Source organism: Castor canadensis, chromosome 8 (assembly GCF_047511655.1).
Source record: "Castor canadensis chromosome 8, mCasCan1.hap1v2, whole genome shotgun sequence".
NCBI classification, from domain to species: Eukaryota; Metazoa; Chordata; class Mammalia; order Rodentia; family Castoridae; genus Castor; species Castor canadensis.
In genome coordinates, this window is record NC_133393.1 from 77,224,834 (window position 1) to 77,240,902 (window position 16,069).

A 16,069-nucleotide genomic window follows, 5' to 3' on the forward strand; every position below is an offset into this window, starting at 1 on the left:
CCAGTCTTCCTTAATCTTCTTTAGTGAGAAATAACTCATAGAATACATTTCCAAGGGGTATGGACTCAAGGAAAAGTTTTAATATATACAAGGAACATAGGCTGATTGCAAATATAAAGTTCCATCCAAAAATGAAAGATGGTTTAATGTATGATGAATATTACTGTTTGGATATACTTGGTGTTTACTTATTATAATAAAACATCAACTAAGAAATTAGGTAAATTAATATGAAGAGAAATTATTAAAAAGTGTTTTTGTTTTCTGACTTAAAACACTTTGCAACATAAATATTTGAGTCTGCAGTATAGACAGTCAACAAATCCAAGGGAATCTAACTTTCTGGACTTGAGAAACTAATAACCCAGGAGCTAGAAGTGTGGCTTGAGTGGTAGAGTGCCTGCCAAGCAAGCACAAGGATATGCGTGATCACTGAAATTATTTACAGATAGATAGGATTATAAGTATATAATGTTACAAATATGTATCTTAAGGAAATAATCTAGCATAATGACTTCTATTCAAGCAGAAACATAAAGTATAATTTATAACATAAAATGGGTTAAGATATTCTATATTAGACATCTGACTTCTCTCAAAAATGTAACCTGGCAAAAATGAATTCTGAATTACGCTGTTTAGGAACCCAGCTGGAGAGGTATCATAATACCCGACTTCAAACTATATTACAAAACAACAGCAATAAAAACAGCATGGTACTGGCAAAAAAACAGACATGAAGACCAGTGGAACAGAATAGAGGACCCACACAACTATTCCCAATTTATTTTTGACAAAGGTGCTAAAAATATACAATGGAGAAAAGACAGCCTCTTCAACAAAAACTGTTGGGAAAACTGGTTAACAGTCTGCAAAAAACTGAAATTAGATCTATGTTTATCACCCTGTACTAGTACTAACTCAAAACGGATCACGGACCTTAATAACAGACCCCAAACTCTAAAGTTGATACAGGAAAGAGTAGGAAATAACCTTGGAAATAATAGGTATAGGGAAGGACTTCCTCAATGGAACCCCAGCAGCTCAGCAACTAAGAGAAAGCATAGACAAATGGGACCTTAAAAAACTAAAAAGTCTGTTCAACAAAAGAAATGGTCTCTAGCCTGAAGAGACCACCCACTGAGTGGGAGAAAATGTTTGCCAGCTACACATCAGACAAAGGACTGATAACCAGAATATACAGGGAACTCAAAAAACTAAACTTTCCCCAAATTAACAAACCTATAAAGAAATGGGCAAGTGAACTTAACAGAACTTTCTCAAAAGAAGAAATTTAAATGGCCAAAAAACACATGAAAAAATGCTCACCATCTCTAGCCATAAAGGAAATGCAAATCAAAACCACACTAAGATTCCACCTCACCCCTGTTAGAATAGCCATCATTAGCAACACCACCAACAACAGGTGTTGGCGAGGATGTGGAGAAACAGGAACCTTTATACACTGTTGGTGGGAATGCAAACTAGTACAACCATTCTGGAAACAAATTTGGAGACTTCTTAAAAATCTAAACATAGACCCGCCATTTGATCCAGCAATACCACTCTTGGGGATATAAACCCAAAAGGAATGCGACACAGGTTACTCCAAAGGCACTTGCACACCCATGTTTATTACAGCACTATTCACAATAGCCAAGTTATGCAAACAGCCAAGATGCCCCACCACTGACGAATGGATTAAGAAAATGTGGTATTTATACACAGTGGAATTTTACGCAGCCATGAAGAAGAATGAAACCTTGTCATTTGCAAGCAAATGGATGGAACTGGAGAACATCATCCTGAGTGAGGTTAGCCAGGTCCAGAAGAACAAAAATCGTAAGTTCTCTCTCATATGCTGACTTTAGATCAAGGGCAAACACAACAAGGGATAGGACTTTGATTACATGATAAGTCAAGTGCACACAAGGGAGGTATGAGGATAGGTAGGTAATGCCCCCGCCGCTCAAAAAAAATAAGATAGCATTTGATGTCTCCAATGCAAAAGAACTAATGCAGAAACTTTAAAGCAACAGAGGCTAATAGGAGAAGGGGACTAGGAACTAGACAAAAGGTTAGTTTGAGAAGAATCAACTTAGAAAGTAACACAAATGTACATGGAAGCAAAACTAGGAATCTCCCTATATAGCCATCCTTACCTCAACTAGCAAAACCCCCGGTCCTCCTTATTAATGTTTATACTCTCTCTTCAACAAAATTAGAAATAAGGGCAAAACAGTATCTGCTTGGAAGCGAGGGGGTGGGTGTGAGAGGGAGGGGGTGGGGGGGAAGGAGGGAGTAATGACCCAATCATTGTATGCACATATGAATAATGGAAATAACAGAAAAAACCAAACAAACAAACCAGAATTTGAGAAAAAAGGAACCCAGCTGGAGACTTTTCCATTCCTTATATGAATAGTAAGACTATCAATTTTATACACAAATACCTTCCAATACTGATACATTTTATTAGTGATAATCTTTCGTTTCTAAATATAAAGCCGATGCATCTCTAAAAATTAAAAAAAAAAAAGAGGTTATAAAGGAACAGTCCTCAACTTTTTGCTATTTGGCATAGTTTTGTAATACTCTTGGTTTATGCCATCACCATAGGTACATTGCTTGCCTGGCATACAAGGAAACGTTTTGAGGCAATGTGCTAAATATTTCTCTCAACTTTTTTTCCTCCCCAATACTGGGATTTGAACTTAGGGCCTCATGCTTGAGTTGCATCCCTTGCCCCTTTTAACAATTTTTGTAAAAAGTCATTTTCATTTAGTATAAGCAATATACAGTATATAGTAACATACTTGGAAGTATATGATTAAATTTTTAAAACGTTTTTATTGTAAATATTCCTGGGAAGCACTAACATTATGTGTTAATCAAAATTTTATGATTCATTATTTTTTTACAGGTTTCCTTTCCTGGAAATAAGTATGAATGTAGAAGAGGTAATTAAAATGAAGTGATTTGAACAGCAAATCATCTCATTTGGGACAAAGACTCACTTTAAACTCTTACATATTTACAATTATAGATGTATTCAAAGCATCAAGGTTTTAAGTAGTGCAGGACACAGACAATGGAACTTATAACACAGGGGGGAGACACAGCTGAATAGACTGCCATGACGTAAGACAAGATAATTATCATGTACGTTACAGCTGGCCCTCCTTAATCAGCTTCCCCAATGGCGACTTCTCCCCTTTGGTCAGACTGATAAAGTTCTAGACACTGTTTGATGCTCAACAGATTGTTTTGGTATCACTCTCACAGGTCAGACAACAGGAGCAGGCTGGTGGCACAGAACAGAATCAGCTGGCACTCACATAACTACCAGTCTAGGGGTCTACACCTGGGCTTAGTGTTTGGGGAATTCTTCCTCTTTGTTATACCCACATTCACTCAGGTCAGTCACCAGTGTTTCTTTCACAGAGGAGGCTAAGTTATGCTTGTCAGGGTTAGCTTTGCTTTAAGGTTTATGAGAAGTGCACCTGTGCTGAGGTGTCATACTGACATGTGATGGGGCTAAAAAATGATGGTTAGAATCCAGGCAGAGACTGAAAACAAGGAGATCAATCCTAGGCAGAAAGCCTAAGGGATTTTGACTGACTAGAATTCTGTGCAGGCTGGTGGTGAAATGCAGAGAAAACAGGCTGTGTGCTGTATTAGAGCACGGCTGTGAGAAAATATCTGCACTGAATGAATAGTATGAACAATGAATTGCCAAATAGGGAATTTGTCTAGCTATTTTAGTGCTTCTAATTACAGAGCTAACATGCTACATTACAGGAAACAAATAATGAGCCAGCACACTAAGAAAGTATCCCTCATTAGTAATATTTTTAGTCAGGAGGTTTGAAGTTCCAGAATAGATTATTTATGGTTTTGTGTATATGAGGAGCTGGGATATATGGAGGTGGATGAATAAACCCAGATGAATAGAAAAAAATGTATTCAAATACATGTACCTGCCAGGAAATGTTTATTCTAATCTATTAAGTGTGTTATTAACAAACCTAAGAGAAAAAGAAAAAAAAAACATACAGGTAATTTCTGCACGAGGCATTACTTTTCTATAACTGTCTTTAGATATGCTCTTATTTAATCTTCATAATAACCATACTGCTCACATAGCAACTATATTATTCCCATTTTAAAGATGAGAATGGGGCTCAGAAGACCAGGCTACACAAATTTGCAACAATCTCATTCTAAAATGTGCTCTATCACGTAACTGCCCACAAGAGACGTGGACTACCTGGCCTTCTAACAGAAAGTCATTCAGATCCTCTAAATATCACTGTCCTCATCTGTAAAATGGAAATAGAAATGATACTTCACAGAGGCAATGAGTTGGTTCTAGAAAAGTTATACTTTCCCCAGGAAACTGTCCATTTCACCTGCTTCAAATCACTGGAAAATATCAATAGTCTTCTCTTATGATGAAAAAATCTTCACTATCTGTTGCTGCCAGAGGTTTCTACATTTTATTGTTCTTCTCTAAGAACCAACAGGGTTTGTTTTTTGATCAGTTCTAGTTCATATTTGCATTATTTTTTCCTCTTTTATCTTTTTAGTTTCTATCCTCTACTGTTCTACAGGCTTACTCTATGTTCTAATTCTAACTTCTCACAGATCTGTCTAGCTATTAATTTTGACATATGCTTTCTGTTATGATTTCTTAACTTACTAATTAATTTCAAGATTTAATTTGTTTAGCGTTTCCAAACTAAACTAGAAAAGGTGGTTAAAGATCTTCCTCCTGTTTTGTAAATTCACTGTGCTTTGGTCAGAAAAAGTGTTCTACATGACTTTGATTATTTGGATTTACTTAGAATTTATGAATATATATATACATTCATACAAATTTATTAAATTTTTTCTATGTGATTGAACACTGCGAATTTTCACAAAGGGAGTTTAAGTTTGCTTGAAAAGAATGAAATTCTGTTACAAATTCACTATTTAACTTTCTCTGATTTCTGCTATTTTTTGTCTTCTTGAGTTATCATTTAACTATTTTTTCATTTATTTTTAAGTTTTCTGTGATTATTTCGTATAAACAATATACAAAAAAAAATCAGTTTGAGGATCTTTAACCATTGTCCTTTTATTTTAGTAACAGTTAAATTTTGAGGGGGTTTTTTGTAATTCTCTTAACTAGAAAATTTGGTGTAGTTCCCATCTTCCTGTCTATCAGTTTGACTTTCTTACTTCTCCCTTTAATAGTTCATATTTTAAACAGATTACACATATATTAAGTTCTCATATCACATTCTATTCTATTATTAATCTAGAATTCTAGCTTAAGTTATTCTTGTGCAAAATTTGCTGATAACTTATGTCAAATATAGACATTCATATATCTACATACTGCATAAATCATAAGCAAATTTGGAGTGTAAGTGGAAAAAGCATATTACATGCTTTATTTCTTTTAAACGTATTATTTTAAAGTTTCTTTTAATTTTTTTATATGCAGGTTCTTTAGGTATTCATTCATTGGTATAGTTTATACTCTTTGACTATCTTCAAATATTTACTAAGAGCTGCTTTTTCACTGGGTCTGGTGGCACATGCCTGTAATTCCAGCACTTGGGAGGCTGAGGCAGGAGGAGAATCTCAGGTTCAAGGCCAGCCTGGGCTACATAGGGAGGCCGTTGTCTCAAAAAATAAAACTACCACAACAATAAAAGCGTTGCTTTCCATTGGAATCTCATGTGTCCTGGGTTCTGACAATTTTTTTATCCTAAGGTGGTTCTATGGATGTCCCCAGGTTAGGACTCAGCATTCATTCATTCAAAATAGGGTCTCGCTATATTGCCAGGTCTGGCCCAGAACTTCTGGGCTCAAGTGGTCCTCCTGCTTCAGCCTTCTGAGTAGGAAGGACCATGGACACATGTCATTGGTACTGGGCTCTGTTTATTTTTAATGTTCATGTTTTTCAACTATGACTCCCACGTTACAAAGGCAGCATGAAATGGGAACCCACACTACTCTCTCATGCAAGATACTACATCAGCTTGCAGTCTTAAGTGAGCAGCAAGAAGTGGGTAGCGGTCTCAGCCTTACCTAGTTAGCTTTCTTGTCCCCATTCCAGAGACAAATGGCTATCATTTCGCAGCAGTGGAGGCAAGGCGTGGTGTTTTGTCTCCACCAGCACTGATGCCCCAGGCCCTCTTGCTTCAGGCCTATACTGTCTTCTGACTGTTCCTATGTGGGATCACTGCTCCTGCTTTTACTGTGGCAAGTGGAGGCTTCCTCAAGTTCAGCTGTGCATTAAGCCTACATTTGCATGTGTGAGGTTTCATGCCAGAAGTGCACGGGGTAATGAGCAAGAGGAGGTTTACCTGCATGAGTTCCATCTACTAGAAGTCTGTTATGTGATTTTTAAAAAAAAAACCTTTCAGTGAAATTTATTGATATAGAAAAGCATGATGGTGGACTTCTAAAGTGGGTTCCTAACTAGTCATTACAGTTGGTTGTATGGACAAATGGTTATCATTATATTGACAAGTCAGAGTGCATCAAAGTTTCTCCATCATGATGGGGTCTCCATTTCACCTGGAGTCTTTTCAGGAAACAAAGCATCATTAGAGACCAGAATATATGGCTATGGAATACCTTAACACCTGATCTTGAAAGGTCTAAAAATGATATATTTAGATGGAAATCTAAGGTAATGGTACATTCTGACCCGAGTTCCATTCTAGATAAATGGATAAAATCTACCAACTGACTAGCCAACCAAAAATTACAGTGACTATTTTGTCTACACATAGAAAGCCTGTTCTAACAATTCTTCATGCCATTTAAAATCTCTTTTTAGCTAAGACTAAGGTGATTAATAGCAGTGGCTAAGCTAGGAGGAGGGCTATTGACTAGCACAGCCAACAGTAAGAAAACCTGGGAGGTCTTTTCTTCTTATTTTTTTTTTTTGGTAGAGAGTTTGAGAATTCTAACAATATCCTAGAAACATAAAAGTTGTTTGTTTTTTAGTTATTTTTATTTTCTGTTCCTCACTGTTCTTTAATCCTATATATAGTCAATGGATGATGATAAGAAAAAATACAAATAAAACATAATAGTAAGTTGCTAAATTAATTTTTAAAAACATAGGCAGAAATACACATTTCTACTAAAGAGTTGCAAGATTAGGGCTGGGCACAGTGGCAAATGTCCAGATCTCAGTTCAAGGCCAATCTGGGGCAAAAAGGTAGCAAGACCCTCCTTATCCTGACAAATAAGCTGGGCATGGTAGGGCACACTTGTGATCCCAGCTACAAGGGAGGATTGTGGTCCAATACTGGCCCAGACAGAAATGCAAGACCCCATCTGAAAAATAACCAAAGCAAAAAAGTGCCGTGGCTGTGGCTCAAGTGGTAAAGTACCTGCCTAGAAAGCATAAGGTCCTGAGTTAAAACCCCATAACACAAAAAAAAAAAAAAAAGAAAGAAAGAAAAGAAAAAAGTTGTCTGGTTATTTGCAAAACAAAGTTCCTGTTTTTGAAGTCTGACTTCTAATTTTAGTGCTCCCCTTAATATTTGTTAGTAGATATTTCTAATAAGTTTTCAAGTTAATTATGTAAAATACAGGAAGCTACATACATTTATTATTGCTAAACATATTTCATAAAATGTTCTTAATTCCAGCTAGTAACTTCTTTTTTCCCCCACGGTGAGAAACAAAATCCTGAAGTGTTTAAAACTGCAAAGTAGTACATCGGAATATTTAATTCATTAATTTGTTAATGAAGTTTGGCTGATGAAAATCACACTTTGTTTAAAAGAAGTTCTTTTAAGTGTTCGTTTTATATAATAATTGCATTTCTTTCAAAGATCTCTTGGTAATTAGTGTATTTAATATGCAGTCTGCATTTGTACTCAGCCACCATAAATTATACTTCTCTGTCTTTGGGGTAATTCCCTAATAAAATGATTAATGACAAGAGCATAATGACTAATCCTAACACATTATACTTTGCAGCCCCAAGGAGACACAAGTGCTTCACTGTAGCTTCATGGCTTTATCTGTAGGGAGGTAGACAGGCTGATTACACATTATTCTTTTTTATGAGATTTAAAACAAAAAAAGAGGTAAAAGCCATATCAAGTTGCATTTACACATTGAGTCCATGGATATGAAAATTAGTCCATAAGTGTGGGGAATATTTATTATACAAGAATTTCTGCATTCACTATAAACCAACATGTCTCAACTGAGGTAGAGTATTTGCCTAGCAAGTGGGAGGCCCTGAGTTCAAATTCCAGTACCTCCAAACGAAACAAAACAACCCAACATGTTCTACCAAAAAGAACAGCTTACGGTCTCCAGGCAGATTACATGCCAATGATGACCAACAATTTTTTCTTAATTTCACTGAATCTCAGGAACTCTAGGAAAAAACAGTTCTATGAAAAAACTTAAAGTGATACAAATTTATTTTAATCTCATGACTCTCTTTTACTTAAGTTCAGAAAAATAGTTTGGAAATACAGGGTAGATGAACAACATGCAGTGGAAGAAACTGTCTTGGCAGTATTTGAGAACACCTGCCTAAAACTAAAGATACAAACTCATGCAGCTGGGCTGGGGTGAAATTTCAGTAGCAGAGCACTTGCATAGCATGTGCAAGGTCCTGAGTTTGGTCCCCAACACCTCAAAACAAGCAAGCAAGCAAACAAACATTAGCTTATCTACATCTCCATAGTCTAGGACTGAGTGCTTTCTTCTCTGCATTTTTGAAGTACACAGTTGAAATACTTTGCATCCACTATACCAATATAAGTAGCAAAGTAATGTAGCTATGAAGACCACTTTAAAAGAACTACTGCAAGTGCAGGCACTGTGAAAACTTAAAAATGAGCCTTGTGTAAAATTGTATGGTATGTTCTGATGATGAGAAATGTGTGACATACCTGCCCCAGGCCGCCTCATCTGTAGATGCTTTGTTAACTGGAATACAGGAGGAGTCAATGACAGCTGATTTGTTCACCTTGTAGCAGAAACCGCAGTCTGGATCCAACATACATTCATTACAGTAACTGGAAAATGAAAACAGTTACAGATATGTTGGCTAACTGGTGTTCACCATTACTGGATTCCAGGTGATCCCCTGCATTTTCCATTCAAGTTTTCAGTAAGCTTGGGAGCCTGGGACTAGTTTTGGCCAAGGCAAGTGACATGTGCAGAGCCAGGTGACAGCTTGATGGTAGTGGCTTCCCATCTGGCCCTCTCCTGGCAACTTTGGAAGCCACTTTGAGATGGGAGGCTTGGATCTGAGAGATAGGATGTAGAAGACCTCCAGTTGACCAAGAGCAAAAAAATTTGCTTTCCTCAACTACTGAGATTTGTTACCAAGCCACAGACTGGTCCATCTTGATCTAGTCTTGACTGATTCCTATATCAAAGTATTTATTTCTTGTAATTGTCTTCTCTGTGTACTATCTATTTTAAAAACTGGAAATAGCCTCTTCCCCAACACAAAGATTCTGAAACAGAAAATTACAACAATGAAAAAAATGTATAAAGAAAAAAGTTGAACACACAACTACCCAAATATGGTCATTGCAAACATTTTGGTGGACATTTTCACTTTTAACAAATATATACTGAGTAAAAAACTGTTTTTCTTAATTTTAAAGAAATGGGAATAGGAAAAAACAGACGAACTCTCCTCTAAATTAATGGCATCACCTGGCTAAATCAGAGAGTCACATTCACCTAGTTCTTGCTCACTTAGCAGCAGATCCTAATTTTTTAAGTGGCAGGATTTCCTCACCTAAGCTTTCAGCATGCTTACAGAATGAACATTCTTGTCTCCACACCATCATGTGAGAAGCAATTCTGGAGCATTCTGCATACTGCAGACACATGTAAAGCCTGGCAACCCAAAAGATTAGTAGCCAAAACCCCTCATTCTTTTTACATAAATACAGGAAGAAAGATGTATGAGTAAGTAATACAAATACAATAGAAAATAGGGATGAACTGCTGAAAGGACAGAGGTCTGTTCATTTTGGCTGTGAGAGCTGGTAATAATTTCTGAGGTGATAACCAAGACATAAATATAAGGTAGAAGGACTGGAAGTTTGAGAGTCTGAGTCCACCCTGGGCTCCACAGTGAGACCCTGCCTCAAAAAAAAAAATCATCATTACCAGTCTCAAATGGACCCTCAACAAGTCTGAAATTTTTAGTAGCTCTATCTAGTTCACTGAACATACTACTATTTCATGAAAACTATCTCAATTCTCCTCTACTTTCTTCAAATTACCAGTGCTCCATTTTCTTGTACTCTGTAAATGAGCTGAACTCCAGCTTTCAGAGAAAGTAAACAACATCAGAGAACATTATCATCTCCTCAATAGAAACACATAAACCACCCATCTTGCCCTAACATTCTGTTACAATGAGCAGCTCTTCTTATATAACCTAAGTTCAGTTTTTCTACCTGGGTTCCCTTTCCAGTCCATCTCTGATCCTTTTGATTTTCTGCACCCAGTGTCTTCATTTGAAGTTTAAGTCATTGATTTGAGATATTTCTTTTTTTTTAACATAATGCATTTGTTTTTCATTTTTCTTTTATTATTCATATGTGCATACAAGGCTTGGTTCATTTCTCCTCCCTGCCCCCACCCCCTCCCTTACCACCCACTCCGCCCCCTCCCTCTCCCCCCCAAAATACCCAGCAGAAACTATTTTGCCCTTATTTCTAATTTTGTTGTAGAGAGAGTATAAGCAATAATAGGAAGGAACAAGGGTTTTGGCTGGTTGAGATAAGGAGAGCTATACAGGGCATTGACTCACATTGATTTCCTGTGCGTGGGTGTTACCTTCTAGGTTAATTCTTTTTGATCTAACCTTTTCTCTAGTACCTGTTCCCCTTTTCCTATTGGCCTCAGTTGCTTTAAGGTATCTGCTTTAGTTTCTCTGCGTTAAGGGCAACAAATGCTAGCTAGTTTTTTAGGTGTCTTACCTATCCTCACCCCTCCCTTGTGTGCTCCTGCTTTTATCATGTGCTCATAGTCCAATCCCCTTGTTGTGTTTGCCCTTGATCTAATGTCCACATATGAGGGAGAACATACGATTTTTGGTTTTTTGAGCCAGGCTAACCTCACTCAGAATGATGTTCTCCAATTCCATCCATTTACCAGCGAATGATAACATTTCGTTCTTCTTCATGGCTGCATAAAATTCCATTGTGTATAGATACCACATTTTCTTAATCCATTCGTCAGTGCTGGGGCATCTTGGCTGTTTCCATAACTTGGCTATTGTGAATACTGCCGCAATAAACATGGATGTGCAGGTGCCTCTGGAGTAACAGTCTTTTGGGTATATCCCCAAGAGGATACCACATTTTCTTAATCCATTCGTCAGTGCTGGGGCATCTTGGCTAACATAATGCATTTAAAATTATATGGTTTCCTCTAAGCACAGCTTTAGCTACATTCCATATTTGCATCCTATGTCTTTGTTTTCATTCACCTCAAAGTATTTTCTAATTTCTCTTGTTTCTTCTTTGACTTGTTGCCCATTTAGAAGTGTTTTAATTTTCACTTATTTGTGAATTCCCCAAATTTCTGTTAGCAATTTCTAATTTCACTCCATTGTGACTGAAGAATATACATTAAATTATTTCAGTCCTTACGTTTACTGAGGCTTGCCTATGGCCTAGTGTATGGTCTGTTCTGAAGAGTATTTCTTGTGTACTTGAGAAAGATGTGTATTCTGTTGTCATTAGGTGGAATGTTCCACACATGTATATTAGATTTAGATGGTTTGGGGGTTAGTATTTTAATGCTAAGGCAACATAGTCTCCTAGTTTCCTTTCTTCCTTGTCTCCTTCCCTCCCTCTCCTTCCTTCCTTCCCTCCCTCCCTCTCCTTCTCTCCCTTCCTTTCTTCCCTCCATCCCCTCCCCCCTTTCATTCATTCTTTCTTTCTGGTACCAGGGATTAAACTCAGTGCCTTATGCATGCTAGGTAAGCATTATATCACTTAGGCCATGCTCCCAGTACTTTTGTTTTTGAGATAGGGTTTCAGTAACTGTGCCTGGGCTGGTCTGGGACATGATCTTCCTGTTTCTGTCTCTGGATAGCTGGGATCACAGGCATGCACAACTACACTCAGTTCAGGCCCCTAGTCTCTTAGCTTAACTTCATCCATATGCTAGAAATTGTTATTATCTATGACAGGATCCCCAAACTACAGCCTTTGAAAAAATTCCAACATGGCCATCTCCATTTGTTTACTTTTTATCTAGATTGCCTTTGTACTTCAAGGGTGGAGCTGAAAAATTGTAACAGAAACCATATGACCTGTAATGCTTAAAATAGTTAACTATCTTTTCTATCCTTAATGTATAGGATACATATAGATCTGACATTCAGATTCTTCACTCCTTTCTTTCAAACTCTCTTCTTTCTTTACTCTGAGAACAACTGCTCTTCTAGTACCTTCAATGCTCCTTTCCTTCTGGTTCTGTACTCAATTCACATCTTTCTTCCTTCTCTATGTTCCTTTTTTGACAGATCCTCATGTCTTTATATTTAGGTTCTTTTTTTTTTTTACATAACTGGTTTTTTCCAATCACCCACTAACACAACCAGACATAATGATTTAAAACAAAAACAAAAACAAAGCATTCACAAGTGGGCTGGAGATGCAGCTAAGTGGTAGAGCACTTGGCTAGCATGCACGATGCCCAAGGTCCCACCCCACATTCATAGTTTCAACCTTATTGAGTACTCACTGCTGCCAGTAAATTTTTACCTGTTTCTTCCCCCACCCCCACAACCAGTATCCCAAACACAGCTCTTTTCAACTCTATGCTTCTACACGTAACTTAGAGGTGGCCTATCTTTGCTGAGAATCAGAACACGCACCACCACAAAATATGTAATGTTGGAGGTCACACTCTGATCTTTCCTTCTGCTTTTCTCCCCTGAAGCATAGTTTTAATAAATAATTTTTTAAAATTCTAGGAATCATCTCCCATATTGGGTGGCCAAGAAGAATTTGACTAAACAGACCTCGCTGAGTTCTCTCAAGTTTATAACCATGAGACTAGACCCTTGTGTTCTCTAACATGCTTTTGTATTAGTTTTCCCTGGGTCTTTAGTCTTCATTTCTGCAAGTTCCTTTTGGTAAAATAACTTTGTCATGCTTTTTTCTCTTGCTAATTTTTTTTGGTTATAAGGTACCAGTCATTACCTCTGCGATGGGTAAGGAAAAGATTACTTTATCTCCCCTAAACCTTACTTTACAATAAAAACTGAATTATCTGCTTTAAACTCAGACATGAGTAACACCTTATTCTGCCCTCCCTTTCCGCCTGAAAAACAGGAGTTTAAATTTGGACCAGAAATTTTAATCTCATTCCCTCTGGTAATCATGAGGACTAAAACTTTGTCCCACTGATTATTTTCTTCTCATATTTTCAAACCTCTCACAGAACATACCCCATGTTATGTGCAGGCTCAAACCTTTCCTGTATTAGAAAAGCATGAAAAACTTCCTTTTACTACTCTATAGCACCCTTGCAGTACCAGCGCATAGGGTTCTCTCAGTAAAAGGAGGCCAACTATTAAAAAGTGTTTAATTTCTTGCCATCCAAGGGAACAGATGGAGCCTATCCTTACCTGGACTTAGAGCTCTAGGGCTTCCAAACGCAAGACAAGATTTCCTACCACTCTCATCTGTGACCCAGAATTATTTTTTTCATCATATATACTACTTTATGGAAAAATTCTTCCAAATAGAACAATATGCCTAACTTCAACTTGGCATTTTGAAAGTAGCACAAAACTTTTAACTATTCTGGGTATCTGCTAATTGACCTTTTACAGAGAGCATATATCATAACTCTGGCCTTAACAAATGGCATTTTCAAAAAAGAACAACTTTGTAGAAATGGAGAACTAATCTTCACTCATGATTTGGATTTTCTCTTTAACATTTTCTTAAATATGACCTGCTGAATTTATCTTAAAGGATTCTAAATATAAAAATTGAGAATTTAAATATGTTGGCACAAAATCAATGCCTGTAAGAGAATGTGCCAAGCACACATTAAGGTATTTATGAAAAACAGATAATTAGGCCTGTTTGTCCCCTTCATAGTGTGATTTTGGAGAAGTTCTAAATTCTAGACTTCAAGTTTTCTATCTCAAGAGCACATGTTAGATTTAGATCTAAAACCCCACACAGTTCTAAGAGTCTACATGAGAAAACAACAAAAAAAATAAAAACAAAATACATATAACCTAACCCTAAATCCACACAAACTTTAACACTGTAGGAACATATTACAGAGTGCTGTAACATCTCAAAAAAATTTACTCTTATATATCCATTGGCAGAAATTATTATTATTATTTTTTAGCTTGAAGAAAGCCTTTAAAAGGTACTCTCTAGTTCTTTTTTTTTAATTTTTAATTTATTCATATGTGCATACATTGTTTGGGTCATTTCTCCCCCATTCTCCTCCTTTTCCCCCCAACCCCCTCCCTTACCCCCCATTACCCCTCGCTACCAGGCAGAAACTATTCTGACCTTATCTCTAATTTTGTTGAAGAGAGAGTATAAGTAATAATAGGAAGGACTAAGGGTTTTGCTAGTTGAGATAAGAATAGCTATACAGGAAGTTCACATGCGTTGATTTCCTGTACATGTGTGTTACCTTCTAAGTTAATTCTCGAATTAACCTTTTCTCTAGTTCCTGATCCCCTTCTCCTATTGGCCTCAGTTGCTTTAAAGTATCTGCTTTAATTTCTCTGCATTAAGGGCAACAAATGCTATCTAGTTTTTTGGGTGTCTTACCTATCCTCATACCTTCCTTGTGTGTTCTCACTTTATCATGTGATCAAAGTCCAATCCCCTTGTTGTGTTTGCCCTTGATCTAATGGCCATATGAGGGAGAACATACGATTTTTGGTCTTTTGGGCCAGGCTAACCTCACTCAGAATGATGTTCTCCAATTCCATCCATTTACCAGCGAATGATAACATTTCGTTCTTCTTCATGGCTGCATAAAATTCCATTGTGTGTAGATACTACATTTTCTTAATCCATTCGTCAGTGGTGGGGCATAACTTGGCTATTGTGAATAATGCTGCAATAAACATGGCTGTGCAGGTGCCTCTGGAGTAACCTGTGTCACATTCTATTGAGTATATCCCCACATTGACAGAACTTATAGTTGAGTATACTTTAAGAAAGTTTACATTTTCAAAAGATATGAATTAGGAAGATATTTACAAAGGGCCATGCTTTACAAAAGGACTTGGTGAAGGAATTAAATGAGGATTCCTCCCTATTAATATGAAATATTTTGAATTTCAGACAAATCTAGATGTAGGAAGGTTGACAAATATGACCCTCTGCCTTGCTCTGTCCACACCTGTCTTAGAACCTGTCATGCTCTTTACTGACTGGCTTACAAGACAGACTGTGGGGACCTACAGGATGAGACCTTGCTTCCTACCTGTGCCTGTAGAGCATCACTGACCCACTGTAGATGGATCCCCAAAACATGTTTACTGGGTGAATCAGATCACCAAACTACATAAATCAAGGTACTGCACTAAGTTCCTTAGCTTGTTTCTGCCCACTTACGGAAAATAATCCTGAGGAGTGGGTAGCCTGAGTTGAATAAATCAGTCATTTTTAGAAAGAAATAAAAAGAAGATAAAAATAACTGGCAAAAGGTACTATTAAGCTGAACCTGGTTTTTAAATTGCCAGAGGCACAAGCTGCCATCTGCAAACATTCAATCAACAACCAAAATGGAATAGGGTAATAATTCTGACAATTCAGAAAGCAGCAGCAATTGCAAAGGCCAATTCCCTCAAAAACCACACTAAAGCAACACAGAAGGAGAGGACCCTTCTGAATAGCAAAATTTCAGAGTGAAAGGACATTGTGGAATTTAGAGAGAATCTGTGGTAAGTGTGCTCAGAATTCACACTCTTGTTCTTGGGGGAGACTAGACAGCAGCCAAGGATGCTCTCCTGTGGGATGCACTACTGGAGAACCCATGCAGAGTTCACAGAAAC

General features: G+C 37.2%; 1 protein-coding gene across 2 annotated transcripts in view; it reads right to left on the minus strand.

Moving 5' to 3' along the window:
• Slc2a13 (solute carrier family 2 member 13) overlaps positions 1–16,069 on the minus strand; it is a 331,342-nt gene that overhangs the window by 52,279 nt on the left and 262,994 nt on the right. Inside the window, exon 7 of one of the 2 annotated variants that reach the window (XM_074083129.1) lies at positions 8,931–9,056. The exons of the other annotated variant lie outside the window; for it this stretch is intronic. Coding sequence (XP_073939230.1) covers positions 8,931–9,056 — 126 coding nt within the window. The remainder of the gene's footprint in view (positions 1–8,930; positions 9,057–16,069) is intronic. 2 annotated transcript variants of the gene reach the window in all.